The sequence below is a fragment of the Leptodactylus fuscus genome, chromosome 1 (genome assembly GCF_031893055.1).
Source record: "Leptodactylus fuscus isolate aLepFus1 chromosome 1, aLepFus1.hap2, whole genome shotgun sequence".
In the NCBI taxonomy this organism is placed as follows: Eukaryota; Metazoa; Chordata; class Amphibia; order Anura; family Leptodactylidae; genus Leptodactylus; species Leptodactylus fuscus.
The window spans coordinates 344,403,890-344,423,641 of record NC_134265.1 but is presented as its reverse complement, the minus strand read 5'-3'; the positions used below and the strand labels follow the sequence as shown (position 1 = coordinate 344,423,641).

Sequence of the window (19,752 nt, the reverse complement as noted above, 5' to 3'; positions counted from 1 at the left end):
TGGCCAATCAGCGCTGGCCAATGCATTCTATTAGCTTGATGAAGCAGAGTGTGCACAAGGGTTCAAGCGCACCCTCGGCTCTGATGTAGCAGAGCTGAGGCTGCACAAGGGTTCAAGCGCACCCTCGGCTCTGATGTAGGAGAGCCGAGGGTGCACTTGAACCCTTGTGCACCCTCAGCTCTGCTACATCAGAGCCGAGGGTGCGCTTGAACCCTTGTGCACACTCTGCTTCATCAAGCTAATAGAATGCATTGGCCAGCGCTGATTGGCCAATGTATTCTATTAGCCTGATGAAGTAGAGCTGAATGTGTGTGCTAAGCACACACATTCAGCTCTACTTCATCGGGCTAATAGAATGCATTGGCCAGCGCTGATTGGCCAGAGTACGGAACTCGACCAATCAGCGCTGGCTCTGCTGGAGGAGGCGGAGTCTAAGATCGCTCCACACCAGTCTCCATTCAGGTCCGACCTTAGACTCCGCCTCCTCCAGCAGAGCCAGCGCTGATTGGCCGAATTCCGTACTCTGGCCAATCAGCACTGGCTAATGCATTGTATTGGCGTGATGAAGCAGTGCTGAATGTGTGTGCTTAACACACACATTCAGCTCTACTTCATCGGGCTAATAGAATGCATTGGCCAATCAGCGCTGGCCAATGCATTCTATTAGCGTGAACTGAGTTTGCACAGGGGTTCTAGTGCACCCTCGGCTCTGCTACATCAGATTGCTACATCTGATGTAGCAGTGCCGAGTGTGCATCAGATGTGTAGTTGAGCAAAACTGACTCAGCACTGCTAAGTCTGCATTCGCATAGGAATGCATTGGCCAGCCTTCGGCCAATCAGCGCTGGCTCTGCCGGAGGAGGCGGAGTCTAAGGTCGGACCTGAATGGAGACTGGTGTGGAGCGATCTTAGACTCCGCCTCCTCCAGCAGAGCCAGCGCTGATTGGTCGAGTTCCGTACTCTGGCCAATCAGCGCTGGCCAATGCATTCTATTAGCCCGATGAAGTAGAGCTGAATGTGTGTGCTTAGCACACACATTCAGCTCTACTTCATCAGGCTAATAGAATACATTGGCCAATCAGCGCTGGCCAATGCATTCTATTAGCTTGATGAAGCAGAGTGTGCACAAGGGTTCAAGCGCACCCTCGGCTCTGATGTAGCAGAGCTGAGGGTGCACAAGGGTTCAAGTGCACCCTCGGCTCTCCTACATCAGAGCCGAGGGTGCGCTTGAACCCTTGTGCAGCCTCGGCTCTGCTACATCAGAGCCGAGGGTGCGCTTGAACCCTTGTGCACACTCTGCTTCATCAAGCTAATAGAATGCATTGGCCAGCACTGATTGGCCAGAGTACGGAATTCGGCCAATCAGCGCTGGCCAATGCATCCCTATGGGAAAAAGTTTATCTCACAAAAATCACAATTACACACCCGATAGAGCCCCAAAAAGTTATTTTTAATAACATTCCCCCCTAAATAAAGGTTATCCCTAGCTATCCCTGCCTGTACAGCTATCCCTGTCTCATAGTCACAAAGTTCACATTCTCATATGACCCGGATTTGAAATCCACTATTCGTCTAAAAAGGAGGTCACCTGATTTCGGCAGCCAATGACTTTTTCCAATTTTTTTCAATGCCCCCGGTGTCGTAGTTCCTGTCCCACCTCCCCTGCGCTGTTATTGGTGCAAAAAAGGCGCCAGGGAAGGTGGGAGGGGAATCGAATTTTGGCGCACTTTACCACGTGGTGTTCGATTCGATTCGAACATGGCGAACACCCTGATATCCGATCGAACATGTGTTCGATAGAACACTGTTCGCTCATCTCTAAGTAGAGTATAATAGTATAGTAGAGTATAGTAGTATAGTATAGTAGAGTATAGTAGTATAGTATAGTAGAGTATAGTAGAGTATAGTAGTATAGTAGAGTAGAGTAGAGTATAATAGTATAGTAGAGTATAGTAGTATACTATAGTAGAGTATAGTAGTATAGTATAGTAGAGTATAGTATAGTAGAGTATAGTAGTATAGTAGAGTATAGTAGAGTATAGTAGTATAGTATAGTAGAGTATAGTAGTATAGTATAGTATAGTATAGTAGAGTATAGTAGTATAGTATAGTATAGTATAGTAGAGTATAGTAGAGTATAATAGTATAGTAGAGTATAGTAGTATAGTATAGTAGAGTATAGTAGTATAGTATAGTATAGTAGAGTATAGTAGTATAGTATAGTATAGTAGAGTATAGTAGTATAGTATAGTAGAGTATAGTAGTATAGTATAGTATAGTAGAGTAGAGTATAGTAGAGTATAATAGTATAGTAGAGTATAGTAGTATAGTATAGTAGAGTATAGTAGTATAGTATAGTATAGTAGAGTATAGTAGTATAGTATAGTAGAGTACAGTATAGTAGAGTATAATAGTATAGTAGAGTATAGTAGTATAGTATAGTAGAGTATAGTAGTATAATATAGTAGAGTATAGTATAGTAGAGTATAGTAGTATAGTAGAGTATAGTAGAGTATAGTAGTATAGTATAGTAGAGTATAGTAGAGTATAGTAGTATAGTATAGTAGAGTATAGTAGAGTATAGTAGTATAGTATAGTAGAGTATAGTAGAGTATAGTAGTATAGTATAGTATAGTAGAGTATAGTAGTATAGTATAGTATAGTATAGTATAGTAGAGTATAGTAGTATAGTATAGTAGAGTATAGTAGTATAGTAGAGTAGAGTATAGTAGAGTATAATAGTATAGTAGAGTATAGTAGTATAGTATAGTAGAGTATAGTAGTATAGTATATTATAGTAGAATATAGTAGTATAGTATAGTAGAGTATAGTAGTATAGTATAGTAGAGTAGAGTATAGTAGAGTATAATAGTATAGTAGAGTATAGTAGTATAGTATAGTAGAGTATAGTAGTATAGTATAGTAGAGTACAGTATAGTAGAGTATAATAGTATAGTAGAGTATAGTAGTATAGTATAGTAGAGTATAGTAGTATAGTATAGTAGAGTATAGTATAGTAGAGTATAGTAGTATAGTATAGTAGAGTATAGTAGAGTATAGTAGTATAGTATAGTAGAGTATAGTAGAGTATAGTAGTATAGTATAGTATAGTAGAGTATAGTAGTATAGTAGAGTATAGTAGTATAGTATAGTAGAGTAGAGTATAGTAGAGTATAATAGTATAGTAGAGTATAGTAGTATAGTATAGTAGTATAGTATAGTATAGTATAGTAGAGTATAGTAGTATAGTATAGTAGAGTATAGTAGTATAGTAGAGTATAGTAGTAGTATAGTAGAGATCCATTCTATACAGTGGTACAGATTATCTTTCTAGATATAAGAAAGATAATCTGGACCATCTGGATAATCTGTATAGATTGGATCACTAAATCATTTACTAGCCAGAAGCAACCTATTCCTCCTCCCTCCCCTCGCCATAGAGTTTTCTGTGTGAGGCAGGATACTGATTGAAGAGAAGCCTAATAGATGGAGAAGGAAACATTATTCTTTAACAAGATATATTACAAAGTTTATTACGTTCACCTGTACTATTGATTTATGAAACATTTCTTTAATTTGAGGTACAGTTTAACTTTTCCAAATTATAGTTTTCAATATATGTTACATTATTGTTTTAACGTGCTTTGGTGTACAACAACACCGCTAACAATTATGAAAATTTCTAATTCTATATCAATAAATTTGGAAAAAGATTCAGAAACAGAGTTAATGTTAAAAAAGCAAAAACATAAAACGTTTGCAAAGACAATTTACCATTTCAGTGGAGAAATTTAGTTCATGACAGATCGGTTCTAGGATGTTTTTGAAATCTTGCTGATCATCTGTGACGTCCTCAAGAAAATCTTTTATCTGCAATAAAGATAAAACAGGAAACAGAAATAAATAGCTACAAATATATTTTATATATAAAATGAGATCAGAGGAATACAACATACTGTGCTATACAGATAACAGTACACATGATATCTAAAGAGTAGCTTCACTATCACCACTAAAGTCATGAGGGCAAACTGTTCATGATAAAATAAAGGGAAGAGGAAAACATCAAAAGGTCTGGATCACACACTTAGTATTGAGATGTTTTTTTTAAAAGGTAGCCATATGTATACTGTTAGGCCTCAAGAACATGACCATAATTTTTATTTGCAGTTGTGGATAAAAGTACATTTATTTTGGGTCCTACACATGACTGCACTTTTTGCAGCTGTATGTCCGTGCTTTATTCAAGGTCTGCAAATTATGAAGCAAGTCCTATTCGAAGTGTAGAGGATCATACAAGTCTTTTTGTGGATCGGTAATTGCAAATGACATGTGGACATGTTTTGCAGATTACAGACCAGCATTTGCCTACAGTAAAAAAACATTATGGTAGTGTGCATGGAGCCTTAGTGTTGACTGCCGGGTGCTGACTGCGTTTTTTTTTTTTTTTTTTTTGTTAATGAGCCATTACCTGCTGGTGTAACATAGAAGGTTCACAGAGGTTTCCTTTGCAAACTTTCTGCTTCCATTATACCAGTGTTTTTGCAGGTATAATTGACAGCAACAGTTTTGGAAATTGTGGCATGTCCACTGCACGTATTTGCTAGAAACCCATTCACTTTGTAGGAACTGTAAAATGCAGGCTTCTTTTTCACATGGTGTTTTCACCACGTGGGGTTCCATCCCCACTTTGCAGTAAAATAATGTTCATGATGTGATTTCCAAAACAGTCGTGGTTTTGGAAATGGCAGCATACCTCCAGAAACGCTGGCGGTTTAGATATATTTGAAGCAGAAAGTACGCAGAGGAAAGCTCTACAAACTTTCTATGCAAAGGGCTGCAGGAAGAAACATGATGCGTATCGGCTGCGGTTTTTCCCGCAGCGCTTTTTTTGCTGCAGGACACCACGTGGGGCCTTAGGCTTAAGGAGTTTTCAAGCTCATTTTTATTGATGATCTATCCTGAGAACAGATCATCAATAAGATATCAATGCCCCCCTGCTGACCAGCTGTATGAAGGGGCTATGGCACCAATGTACGTGTTTAGGACGAGGCTGTAGTTACATGACATGGCCACTATGAGGTGTATGATACTATATAAACGGATGCAGTCATGGTGCTTATTCAGGTCCCATGGTTTATTCAAGCAGCTGATCATGGGGTCTCAGGTATTGGAACCCCAATAATTTTTTTACCTTTTGTTTACCTTTAGGGGCACATTAATAATAAGGGGCGCATTAATAATAAGGGGCGCTATTTACAGGGGGTACACAGTGAAGTAATTAATTTAAAGATGCACTTGGGGGTATTATTCATTATGGGGGGTTATATTGTATATTTTATAATTGGCGGTAACAGTAGGATGGGTGGGCAGGTGAGGACAATGTGGGTCGGGTGCCTGGAAAGGTGAAGAGATGTCACCTGTAAGTTGCTAAATGTAACTGCACTATATTCGCCTAAATCGTCTGCAGAGGCCTGTGTAGATCTGATGTATACCTTTATACGGTCAACATATAGTGATAATAATCGGTATACCTAAGTTGGAGGCCCACTTGGACATGTTCACCATCTGGATTTCACCCCCCAAATTAGCAGCACGTTATTCCCTCATTTTGACTCCCATTGAAAACAATTAGCTCAGGTCGCTAAAAAAAAAAAAGAGTGCTGCTGGTTCTTGCCATGGATTCGGAAGCCGCAGCTCGAGACTCCCCAATGGTTACACTCATTTATTTGGGCCTAATCACTGGTGGAAATTTGCAAGGGCCTGCTGTGCATCCACCACCATGAGCCGGGGAATGGGGGGCAAAAAATAAAGAGGAATTTGAGGCATAGCCCCGCCATGAGTGCTGCAAACAGCTCATTTGCATATGAAAATAAAGCTGTATTTCTCAGCAGGAAAGTTACACTTTGATACAATGAAGGTATATTCATTATACCATTAACCCACCCTACAACAGTTTTGGTGCAGGTAGACTCCCTTGTGGGTTGCGGGAGCTCAGGAGTGCAACTAGCCTTACTGATGTCTAACGCATAAAGTGAAATGATGAGACACAGGATAGTAAGAGTGCTACTTAACAGTGTCCAAATATATACAGAACTGCAAATATCACTGCAAGTATTACTACACTGTACAATATTACTTCTCTTATCCTGTATATAATTATAAGAGAAGTGATACAGTGCAGTGCAAAAATACAGGATAAGAGAAGTGATACTGTGCAGTGGCCATATACAGGATAAGAGAAGTGATACTATGCAGTGGCCATATACAGGATAAGAGAAGTGATACTGTGCAGTGGCCATATACAGGATAAGAGAAGTGATGCTGTGCAGTGGCCATATACAGGATAAGAGAAGTAATACTGTGCAGTGGTCATATACAGGATAAGAGAAGTGATGCTGTGCAGTGGCCATATACAGGATAAGAGAAGTGATACTGTGCAGTGGCCATATACAGGATAAGAGAAGTGATACTGTGCAGTGGTCATATACAGGATAAGAGAAGTGATACTGTGCAGTGGCCATATACAGGATAAGAGAAGTAATACTATGCAGTGGTCATATACAGGATAAGAGAAGTAATACTGTGTAGTGGCCATATACAGGATAAGAAAAGTGATACTATACAGTGGCCATATACAGGATAAGAGAAGTGATACTGTGCAGTGGCCATATACAGGATAAGAGAAGTGATGCTGTGCAGTGGCCATATACAGGATAAGAGAAGTGATGCTGTGCAGTGGCCATATACAGGATAAGAGAAGTGATACTGTGTAGTGGCCATATACAGGATAAGAGAAGTGATACTGTGCAGTGGCCATATACAGGATAAGAGAAGTGATGCTGTGCAGTGGCCATATACAGGATAAGAGAAGTGATACTGTGCAGTGGCCATATACAGGATAAGAGAAGTAATACTGTGTAGTGGTCATATACAGGATAAGAGAAGTAATACTGTGTAGTGGCCATATACAGGATAAGAGAAGTGATACTGTGCAGTGGCCATATACAGGATAAGAGAAGTGATACTGTGCAGTGGCCATATACAGGATAAGAGAAGTAATACTGTGTAGTGGCCATATACAGAATAAGAGAAGTGATACTGTGCAGTGGTCATATAGAGGATTGTGCTGTTCTCCTTATATTTATTAGTTAAATGTCTTGTATTACTAATTCCTTCTCATGTCATGTCATGCATTGTTGTTGCTGCTATCTGCTGGCCAGAATTTGCATGCTGCATGCCCTTGTTCTTGTTAATAAAGTTTTTTCTCTCTGGGTGTGGTTTTAGGCAAGCCCTGGTCCATGTCACTCCCTGCAGCCATTATAGTTTTTCATAGCTGTGTGACAGGACTTGCTTATACTTAGGCTTGTGAAGGCATCAGTTTTTGACCAGCAGTTTGCCTCAGGAAAGACACCAACAGGACTGCATTCAATACCACTACTACCAAGGCTATTACAGTATCGTGTTATCGCTTGTCGCTGTTCTTGGGTCAAATAAACCCACGTTGGTTCATCATATCATCGTGTCTACGTTTGAATCCATCTACCCTGAGCTCCTGCCGGTCCGGTCTGCTCCACTGCTTGGATATGAAGGTAGGAAAGTCACACGGCCACTATTAGTTACACCTTCATTCGCCTTCACAGGGTAGAAATTTAAGGGTCTGTTCACACAGTTTTTAGCAGGCAGATTTTGACATGGAATCCACTTCAAAATCCGCCTGTATAAAAGGCTCCCATTCATTTCAATGAGAGGCACTCGCTTTATTTCCCCACTACCGATTTTTTTCAGCTAGCGGGAAAAAGAAGTGATATGCCCTATCTTGCATTGCATCAGCAGGCCTGTCGCGGATAGCTGTGTGAAGAATTCACACAGTGGAAAAGGATTCTGCCATGTGAACATACCCTAATTGTGCAGTGCCCATATATAGGGTAATGATATACTAATCCTGATCTCTACAAGAACATGAACACCAAGTGCAGGGGCGTAACTACCAGGGTAGCAGTGGTAGCTGCTGCCATAGGGCCCGGGACATTAGGGGCCCAGCGACAGCTGCTACCGCTGCGTTTTTTCCCCCTTTACCAGCCGGTAATGGGCCCTATTTACTTACCGATCCTGGCAGTGGCCGGGATCGGTAAGTGATGCCACGGGCCCCACAGACATCATTATTATTAGAGATGAGCGAACACTAAAATGTTCGAGGTTCGAAATTCGATTCGAACAGCCGCTCAATGTTCGTGTGTTCGAACGGGTTTCGAACCCCATTATAGTCTATGGGGAACAGATACTCGTTAAGGGGGAAACCCAAATCCGTGTCTGGAGGGTCACCAAGTCCACTATGACACCCCAGGAAATGATGCCAACACCTCTGGAATGACACTGGGACAGCAGGGGAAGCATGTCTGGGGGCATCTAACACACCAAAGACCCTCTATTACCCCAACATCACAGCCTAACAACTACACACTTTACACACTCAATACCACCTCTCTGACAGTAGGAAAACACCTTGAAACATGTGTATTTGGCACTTGCAGTGAGGAGAGCTTGTCACCAGCAGTGAATTTGGCCCTTGTAGTAAGTTGAGGTTGGCACCAACATTTGTTTTGAAAATCAGGGTGGATTGAGCCTCTAACCAGCAGAGTTTGGGCAAATTCATGGTGGAGGGAGCCTCTAAACACCCCAGTTTGGGCAAATTCATGGTGGAGGGAGCCTCTAAAAACCCCAGTTTGGACCAATTCATGGTGGAGGGAGCCTCTAACCAGCCCAGTTTGGGCAAATTCATGGTGGAGGGAGCCTCTAAAAAACCCAGTTTGGACCAATTCATGGTGGAGGGAGCCTCTAACCAGCCCAGTTTGGGCAAATTCATGGTGGAGGGAGCCTCTAACCAGCCCAGTTTGGACCAATTAATGGTGGAGGGAGCCTCTAACCAGCCCAGTTTGGACCAATTCATGGTGGAGGGAGCCTCTAAACAGCCCAGTTTGGGCAAATTCATGGTGGAGGGAGCCTCTAAAAAACCCAGTTTGGACCAATTCATGGTGGAGGGAGCCTCTAATTAGCCCAGTTTGGACCAATTAATTGTGGAGGGAGCCTCTAACCAGCCCAGTTTGGACCAATTAATGGTGGAGGGAGCCTCTAAACAGCCCAGTTTGGGCAAATTCATGGTGGAGGGAGCCTCTAACCAGCCCAGTTTGGACCAATTAATGGTGGAGGGAGCCTCTAACCAGCCCAGTTTGGACCAATTAATGGTGGAGGGAGCCTCTAACCACCCCAGTTTGGACCAATTCATGGTGGAGGGAGCCTCTAACCAGCCCAGTTTGGACCAATTCATGGTGGAGGGAGCCTCTAACCAGCCCAGTTTGGACCAATTAATGGTGGAGGGAGCCTCTAACCACCCCAGTTTGGACCAATTCATGGTGGAGGGAGCCTCTAAAAAACCCAGTTTGGACCAATTCATGGTGGAGGGAGCCTCTAAACAGCCCAGTTTGGGCAAATTCATGGTGGAGGGAGCCTCTAAACAGCCCAGTTTGGGCAAATTCATGGTGGAGGGAGCCTCTAACCAGCCCAGTTTGGACCAATTAATGGTGGAGGGAGCCTCTAACCAGCCCAGTTTGGACCAATTCATGGTGGAGGGAGCCTCTAAACAGCCCAGTTTGGGCAAATTCATGGTGGAAGGAGCCTCTAACCAGCAGAGTTGTGGGAAAGCAGGGTGGAGGGAGCCTCTAACCAGCAGAGTTGGTGGAAATCAGGGTGGAGGGAGCCTCTAACCAGCAGAGTTGGGGGAAATCATGTTGGAGGGAGCCTAGTATTAGCAGAATTGTGCAACGCTTATGGTGGATGAGTATGAGGATGCGGAGGAATTGGAGAGGTTGAGTACAGACATGGAGTTTCATGTTGGGGTGCTTTACACAGGTGGGCACAAAAATGAAGGCTCTATCCAGTGGTGGTTCATTTTTATCAAAGTGAGCCGGTCGGCACTCTCAGCTGACAGACGGGTGCGCTTGTCAGTGATGATGCCACCGGCTGCACTGAACACCCTCTCAGATAGGACGCTGGCGGCAGGACAGGACAGCACCTCCAAGGCATATAGGGCAAGTTCAAGCCACAGGTCCAACTTCGACACCCAATACGTGTAGGGCGCAGAGGGGTCGGAGAGGACAGGGCTGTGGTCGGAAAGGTATTCCCGCAACATGCGCCTATACTTCTCACGCCTGGTGACACTAGGACCCTCCGTGGCGGCACTTTGGCGAGGGGGTGCCATCAAGGTGTCCCAGACCTTAGACAGTGTGCCCCTCGTTTGTGTGGACCGGTGAGAACTTGGTTGCCTACTGGAGGAACTGCCCTCCCTGCCGCCACTGTCACATGCTGGAAACATCTCCATCATATTCTGCACCAATTGCCTGTGGCAAGCATTGATGCGATTGGCCCTCCCCTCTACCGGAATAAAAGACGAGATGTTGTTTTTATACCGGGGGTCAAGGATAGCAAAGATCCAGTACTGGTTGTCCTCCATGATTTTGACAATACGCTTGTCGGTTGTAAAGCACCCCAACATGAACTCAGCCATGTCTGCCACAGTGTTAGTTGGCATGACTCCTCTGGCCCCACCGGAAAGTTCAATCTCCATTTCCTCCTCATCCTCCATGTCTACCCATCCGCGCTGCAACAATGGGACGATTCGAAGTTGCCCGGAAGCCTCCTGTATCACCATCACATCATCGGACAACTCTTCTTCCTCCTCCTCCTCCTCCTCCTCCTCCTCCATTAAACGCAGTGAAGCGGACAGATGTGTGGACCTACTCTCCAGCTGTGACGGATCGGATGCTATCCCTAACTCCTCTGTGTGATCTGAGTTATCCCTGATGTCAATCAGGGATTCTCTCAGAACACACAAGAGCGGGATTGTAAGGCTCACCATCGCATCCTCAGAGCTCACCCTCCTTGTGGACTCCTCAAAGACCCGTAGGATGTCACAAAGGTCTCTCATCCATGGCCACTCATGGATGTGAAACTGAGGCAGCTGACTTTGTGGCACCCTAGGGTTTTGTAGCTGGTATTCCATCAAAGGTCTCTGCTGCTCAACCACTCTATTCAACATCTGAAACGTTGAGTTCCAGCGTGTGGGGACGTCGCACAAAAGCCGGTGTTGTGGCACATGCAGGCGTTGCTGGAGAGATTTTAAGCTAGCAGCGGCTACTGTCGACTTGCGAAAGTGGGCGCACATGCGCCGCACTTTCACCAGTAGCTCTGGAACATTGGGGTAGCTCTTTAGGAAACGTTGCACCACTAGGTTGAAGACGTGGGCCAGGCATGGAACATGTTGGAGTCCGGCAAGCTCCAGAGCTGCTACCAGGTTCCGGCCGTTATCACAAACGACCATGCCTGGGCCCAGGTGCAGCGGCTCAAACCATATTGCCGTCTCATCGAGGAGGGCATCCCTCACCTCGGAGGCAGTGTGCTGTCTGTCCCCCAAGCTGATCAGCTTCAGCACAGCCTGCTGACGTCTACCAACGCCAGTGCTGCAACGTTTCCAACTCGTAGCTGGGGTCAATCTAACAGCGGAGGAGGAGGCGGTGGCGGAGGAGGAGGCGGAGGAGGAGGCGGTAGAGGAGGAGGAGGAGGGGGGTGTTCTTCTCGTGTCCCTGCCAGGAATGTTAGGCGGGGAGACGAGGTACACCGGGCCAGTTTGGGAAGCAGTCCCAGCCTCAACTACATTTACCCAGTGTGCCGTCAGTGAAATGTAGCGTCCCTGTCCGCATGCACTTGTCCACGCGTCGGTGGTCAAGTGGACCTTTGTGCAAAGCGCGGAACTAAGGGCCCGCCTGATGTTGAGTGACACGTGCTGGTGCAAGGCGGGGACGGCACACCGGGAGAAGTAGTGACGGCTAGGGACGGCATAGCGAGGTGCCGCAGTTGCCATCAGGTCCAGGAAGGCGGGAGTTTCAACAAGCCGGAACGCCAACATCTCCTGGGCCAGCAGTTTAGCGATGTTGGCGTTCAAGGCTTGCGCGTGTGGGTGGTTAGCAGTGTATTTCTGCCGCCGCTCCAATGTCTGAGAGATGGTGGGTTGTTGTAAAGAAACGCCTGATGGTGCCTTTGATGGTGCAGGAGAAGGAGATAAGACAGGACCAGGGGAGGATGAGGTAGAAGTCAACAAAGTGGCGGAGGCAGATGAAGTGGTGTCCTGGCTCGTCCTCTGGAGTGCATCGCCAGCACAGTCAGCAGTGGCAGTGGCAGAGGCAGAGGCAGAGGCAGTGGCAGTGGCGTGAACGGCAGGCGGCCTTTGTCCTGCCGTTGCTGCCTGCCACTGATTCCAGTGCTTGGATTCCAAATGACGGCGCATTGAAGTGGTGGACAGGTTGCTCTTCTCAGAGCCCCTAATCAATTTCGAGAGGCAAATTGTGCAGACAACACTATATCTGTCCTCGGCGCATTCCTTGAAAAAACTCCACACCTTCGAGAAACGTGCCCTCGAGGTGGGAGTTTTTCGGGGCTGGGTACGAACTGGAACATCTTGGGAGATTCCGGGTGTGGCCTGGCTTCGCCTAAGCTGCTGACCTCTGCCTCTGCCTCTAGCTACCCTTTTTGGTGCTGCACCTGCCTCAACATCCACACTACTTTCCCCGCTTGACATCCCCCCTGTCCAGGTCGGGTCAGTGTCCTCATCATCCACCACTTCCTCTTCCAACTCCTGTCTCATCTCCTCCTCCCGCACAATGCGCCAGTCAACTGGATGCCCTGACGGCAACTGCGTCACATCATCGTCGATGAGGGTGGGTTGCTGGTCATCCACCACCAAATCGAACGGAGATGGAGGAGACTCTAGTGTTTGAGCATCTGGACACAGATGCTCCTCTGTTAGGTTCGTGGAATCGTGACGTGGAGAGGCAGGTTGAGGGACAATGAAAGGAGCGGAGAACAGCTCTGGGGAGCAGGGACAGTTTGGGTTATTGTTCTGTAAAGCTTCGGAATTTTGGGAGGAAGGAAGACAAGACTGTTGGGTAATAGGAGGAGAGGAGGCAGAGTCTGACTGGCTGCTGGACAATGTGCTGTAAGCGTTCTCTGACAGCCATTGCAAGACCTGTTCCTGGTTCTCGGGCCTACTAAGGTTTGTACCCTGCAGTTTAGTTAATGTGGCAAGCAACCCTGGCACTGTGGAGTGGCGCAATGCTTGCTGCCCCACAGGAGTAGGCACGGGACGCCCTGTGGCTTCACTGCTACCTTGCTCCCCAGAACCATTCCCCCGACCTCGCCCACGGCCTCGTCCACGTCCCTTTCCGGGAGCCTTGCGCATTTTGAATTCCTAGTTAGAAATTGGCACTGTATACCAGTAGTAAAAATTGTGGGTGCACGTAACCCCAATATATTCTTTGAATTCCCAGTCAGACACTGGCACTATATGGCAGTAGCAAGAAATGAGGGTATTTGTATTCCCAATATACTCTTTGAATTCCCAGTCAGACAATGGCACTGTATACCAGTAGTAAAAATTGTGGGTGCACGTAACCCCAATATATTCTTTGAATTCCCAGTCAGACACTGGCACTATATGGCAGTAGCAAGAAATGAGGGTATTTGTATTCCCAATATACTCTTTGAATTCCCAGTCAGACAATGGCACTGTATACCAGTAGTAAAAATTGTGGGTGCACGTAACCCCAATATATTCTTTGAATTACCAGTCAGAAACTGGCACTATATGGCAGTAGCAAGAAATGAGGGTATTTATAACCCCAATATATTCTTTGAATTCCCAGTCAGACAATGGCACTGTATACCAGTAGTAAAAATTGTGGGTGCACGTAACCCCAATATATTCTTTGAATTCCCAGTCAGAAACTGGCACTATATGGCAGTAGCAAGAAATGAGGGTATTTGTATTCCCAATATATTCTTTGAATTCCCAGTCAGACAATGGCACTGTATACCAGTAGTAAAAATTGTGGGTGCACGTAACCCCAATATATTCTTTGAATTACCAGTCAGAAACTGGCACTATATGGCAGTAGCAAGAAATGAGGGTATTTATAACCCCAATATATTCTTTGAATTCCCAGTCAGACAATGGCACTGTATACCAGTAGTAAAAATTGTGGGTGCACGTAACCCCAATATATTCTTTGAATTCCCAGTCAGACACTGGCACTATATGGCAGTAGCAAGAAATGAGGGTATTTGTATTCCCAATATACTCTTTGAATTCCCAGTCAGACAATGGCACTGTATACCAGTAGTAAAAATTGTGGGTGCACGTAACCCCAATATATTCTTTGAATTACCAGTCAGAAACTGGCACTATATGGCAGTAGCAAGAAATGAGGGTATTTATAACCCCAATATATTCTTTGAATTCCCAGTCAGACAATGGCACTGTATACCAGTAGTAAAAATTGTGGGTGCACGTAACCCCAATATATTCTTTGAATTACCAGTCAGAAACTGGCACTATATGGCAGTAGCAAGAAATGAGGGTATTTGTATTCCCAATATACTCTTTGAATTCCCAGTCAGACAATGGCACTGTATACCAGTAGTAAAAATTGTGGGTGCACGTAACCCCAATATATTCTTTGAATTACCAGTCAGAAACTGGCACTATATGGCAGTAGCAAGAAATGAGGGTATTTATAACCCCAATATATTCTTTGAATTCCCAGTCAGACAATGGCACTGTATACCAGTAGTAAAAATTGTGGGTGCACGTAACCCCAATATATTCTTTGAATTCCCAGTCAGAAACTGGCACTATATGGCAGTAGCAAGAAATGAGGGTATTTGTATTCCCAATATACTCTTTGAATTCCCAGTCAGACAATGGCACTGTATACCAGTAGTAAAAATTGTGGGTGCACGTAACCCCAATATATTCTTTGAATTACCAGTCAGAAACTGGCACTATATGGCAGTAGCAAGAAATGAGGGTATTTATAACCCCAATATATTCTTTGAATTCCCAGTCAGACAATGGCACTGTATACCAGTAGTAAAAATTGTGGGTGCACGTAACCCCAATATATTCTTTGAATTCCCAGTCAGACACTGGCACTATATGGCAGTAGCAAGAAATGAGGGTATTTGTATTCCCAATATACTCTTTGAATTCCCAGTCAGACAATGGCACTGTATACCAGTAGTAAAAATTGTGGGTGCACGTAACCCCAATATATTCTTTGAATTACCAGTCAGAAACTGGCACTATATGGCAGTAGCAAGAAATGAGGGTATTTATAACCCCAATATATTCTTTGAATTCCCAGTCAGACAATGGCACTGTATACCAGTAGTAAAAATTGTGGGTGCACGTAACCCCAATATATTCTTTGAATTACCAGTCAGAAACTGGCACTATATGGCAGTAGCAAGAAATGAGGGTATTTGTATTCCCAATATACTCTTTGAATTCCCAGTCAGACAATGGCACTGTATACCAGTAGTAAAAATTGTGGGTGCACGTAACCCCAATATATTCTTTGAATTACCAGTCAGAAACTGGCACTATATGGCAGTAGCAAGAAATGAGGGTATTTATAACCCCAATATATTCTTTGAATTCCCAGTCAGACAATGGCACTGTATACCAGTAGTAAAAATTGTGGGTGCACGTAACCCCAATATATTCTTTGAATTCCCAGTCAGAAACTGGCACTATATGGCAGTAGCAAGAAATGAGGGTATTTGTATTCCCAATATACTCTTTGAATTCCCAGTCAGACAATGGCACTGTATACCAGTAGTAAAAATTGTGGGTGCACGTAACCCCAATATATTCTTTGAATTACCAGTCAGAAACTGGCACTATATGGCAGTAGCAAGAAATGAGGGTATTTATAACCCCAATATATTCTTTGAATTCCCAGTCAGACAATGGCACTGTATACCAGTAGTAAAAATTGTGGGTGCACGTAACCCCAATATATTCTTTGAATTCCCAGTCAGAAACTGGCACTATATGGCAGTAGCAAGAAATGAGGGTATTTGTATTCCCAATATATTCTTTGAATTCCCAGTCAGACAATGGCACTGTATACCAGTAGTAAAAATTGTGGGTGCACGTAACCCCAATATATTCTTTGAATTACCAGTCAGAAACTGGCACTATATGGCAGTAGCAAGAAATGAGGGTATTTGTATTCCCAATATACTCTTTGAATTCCCAGTCAGACAATGGCACTGTATACCAGTAGTAAAAATTGTGGGTGCACGTAACCCCAATATATTCTTTGAATTACCAGTCAGAAACTGGCACTATATGGCAGTAGCAAGAAATGAGGGTATTTGTATTCCCAATATATTCTTTGAATTCCCAGTCAGACAATGGCACTGTATACCAGTAGTAAAAATTGTGGGTGTATATAGCCCCAATTCTATTGCTAGGGGACTTGCAGGGTATTTCTGGGGTGAAGGTGGGGGGGCACACCGTTGGAACGGGTATCGGGGTATATATCGGGTATACGGGAATACACTGACAGTGTATTCCATTCAGGATCCTGGGAAAGCTGGGTTGCGGCGATTGAGCCCGTCAGTGCCACGTTACACTGACAAGCTTCTCCCTGGAATTTAGCTCTTACAAGAGCTGTTGGTTGTCTTCTCCTTCCTATCCTAGCCTGTCCCTGCCTACCCAGAATCTAAGCCCTAGCTAGCTGGACGGAAACCTCCGTCCTCGGTGAATTGCAAGCTCAGAATGACGCGAAGCTGGGCGGCGCTGTTCTTTTAAATTAGAGGTCACATGTTTTCGGCAGCCAATGGGTTTTGCCTACTTTTTTCAACGTCACCGGTGTCGTAGTTCCTGTCCCACCTACCCTGCGCTGTTATTGGAGCAAAAAAGGCGCCAGGGAAGGTGGGAGGGGAATCGAGTAATGGCGCACTTTACCACGCGGTGTTCGATTCGATTCGAACATGCCGAACAGCCTAATATCCGATCGAACATGAGTTCGATAGAACACTGTTCGCTCATCTCTAATTATTATACTTCTTTCATAGAAGTATAATACTACTTCATAATACTGTGTGCAGGGGCCACTATGGGGAATAATACTGTGTGCAGGGGCCACTATGGGGCATAATACTGTGTGCAGGGGCCACTATGGGGGATAATACTGTGTACAGGGGCCACTAAGGGACATAATACTGTGTGCAGGAGCCACTATGGGGCATAATACTGTGTGCAGGGGCCACTATGGGGGATAATACTGTGTACAGGGGCCACTAAGGGACATAATACTGTGTGCAGGGGCCACTAAGGGACATAATACTGTGTGCAGGGGCCACTATGGGACATAATACTGTGTGCAGGAGCCACTAAGGGACATAATACTGTGTGCAGGGGCCACTATGGGGGATAATACTGTGTACAGGGGCCACTAAGGGACATAATACTGTGTGCAGGAGCCACTAAGGGACATAATACTGTGTGCAGGGGCCACTAAGGGACATAATACTGTGTGCAGGGGCCACTATGGGGCATAATAGAGCACGTAGGAATGTAGGGGGAGATGAGGTCGGTCGGGCTTCTTCAGCGGGCATCGGTCAAGGTGAGCCCATGTCAAAAGTTCGCCATGGGACCCCGCCGGTCCTAGTTACACCACTGGGGCCAAGTTTTATAGTAATCACTAAATAGAATTACTGCTGCTGGTGACAGGCCATAACCACACTTACCATACCAACCAATCACAGCACAGCTTTCATTTCTTACTGTGTCCTATTGATAACTAAAGCTGTGCTGTGATTGGTTGGTATTGGCAACATACATTTGAAGGTGTAAGTATTGATTGGGCGGAGCAGCCCTGACAGGACTTTATCTCAGACGTCCACAATGTCGGGTAAAGCAGCAGATTTAGTGAGGTTTTACCACAGAAGTCAAGTAGAAATAAAATATCTTGCAAACGACTATAAATAAGTAACAAAGGGATGTAGATTTCCTGTCAGGTTTCTTCCAGAAAGTCTTAGGAAATCTTCTAGTCAGTTAACAGCATACTTATCAACATTTTGCTGGTGACTTCCAGGTGAAACTTTTTGGTCAAAGTCAAACCCCCTATGGATGTGGTCACGCTCCATTTGGGACATTACCATACCCCCCTTGGATACTAAATTGCTACCAATCTCTCCTTTTTTGAGTGTGACTGGTACATAAAGTGCCCAAGTCAAATATAATAGGGTGGCCCAGGATATCTGCCTGCCCTTCTGGGAGTCCAGGGGGTTATCACTTTTTTGGGAGCATCCAAAACCTTCTGGGAAAATTGGCAAGTATGGATATCAGTCCTACAACTTCATGATAGATTTTTTTCCGAACTACATCATATGACTTAGGAACTTCTGAAGTGCTGTGTGGTTCTGCGGGAAGTTTGCGGTCACACAGTAGAAAATTCAGTCAGACATCCGTCCTTAAAGGGGTCTATCATTTGGAAAACACATTGGAGTAGCCTTTAAAAAAGCTATTCTACTCCTACCTTTACTTCTTTGATTCTCCCCGCCGTTTCTTCAAAAGTTGTTTTTTTCTGGTATGCTAATGAAGACCACGGAGCACTGGAGGTGTTCTCCAAGTGCTCTGAGCATCCCTGCATCATACCTTCCATGCTTGTGCTCTCTCCCCTCCTCCTCTTCTCCGGAACTTGTGCCGTGGACAAGTTTCTGATGCCGCGCTATACCCATGTAAAATTTCGAGCATGCGCAATCAGCTCTGACACTTTGGGTGCATGCCCGAGCTGCCATTTTGTGGTGGTCTGCTGCATGAGAATACTGCACTCGTATGCTCACTTCTTCAGACTACTACAAAATGGTGGTCCGCTGTAGCAGACCACCACAAAATGGCCGCTCAGGCATGTGCAGTTAGCTCTGCCCAAAACCGGTCTGGGAGAGCCGATTGCACATGCCTAATATTTTAGATAGGCACAGCACAGTGTCAGAGGCCTGTGCAAGGCACAAGTTACAAAGAAGAGGAGGAGGGAGCAGAGCACAAGCAGAAAAATGGGCGGTGGACATGTATGACGCAGGGGGTTCTTGGAGTGCTGGGGTTCTGTGATTCTTATTAGCGTAGCAGAAGAAACCAAATTTTGAAGAAACAGCGGGGAGAATGAAAGAGGTAAAGGTAGGAGTAGAATAGCCTTTTTAAAGGCTATTCCAACGTTACACTCCACCCTCCCAATCCCACCTCTGCTGGAATGCCAAAGCTGGAGAAAGTCTTCAGTCTTGGACTCTGTGGCTGAACCAGCTGTGGAATCCATGGTGGATTTGAAGAAAAAATGCATTTCTGCGACTTTCTTACGGGCTTTGGTTTTACGGCGTTCACTGTGCAGCCAAAATGACATGTCCCCTGTATTCTGTGTTTCGGTACGGTTCCAGGGATACCAAATTTATACGGTTTTATTTACATTTTGACCCCTAAAAAAAATTCCAAAACGGTGTTAAAATTTTTTTTTACTAAAAGTCGCCATATTCCGACGGCCGTAACTTTTTTATACATAGGTGTACGGGGATGCATAGGGCGTCTTTTTTTGCGGGGCCGGGTGTACTTTTTAGTTCTACCATTTTCGGGAAATGTTATTGCTTTGATCACTTTTTATTCAAATTTTTATCAGAATTAAAACAGTGAAAAAACGGCGGTTTGGCACTTTTGACTATTTTTCCTGCTACGGCGTTTACCGAACAGGAAAAATATTTTTATAGATTTGTAGAGCGGGAGATTTCGGACGCGGGGATACCTAACATGTATGTGTTTGACAGTTTTTAACTACTTTTATATTTGTTCTAGGGAAAGGG

At 44.7% G+C, this 19,752-nt stretch overlaps 1 protein-coding gene across 1 annotated transcript in view; it reads right to left on the bottom strand.

Annotated features, from left to right (window-relative positions):
- Positions 1-19,752, bottom strand: part of LOC142183602 (uncharacterized) — a 128,986-nt gene that overhangs the window by 97,282 nt on the left and 11,952 nt on the right. Inside the window, exon 5 of the mRNA XM_075258764.1 lies at positions 3,775-3,870. Coding sequence (XP_075114865.1) covers positions 3,775-3,870 — 96 coding nt within the window. The remainder of the gene's footprint in view (positions 1-3,774; positions 3,871-19,752) is intronic.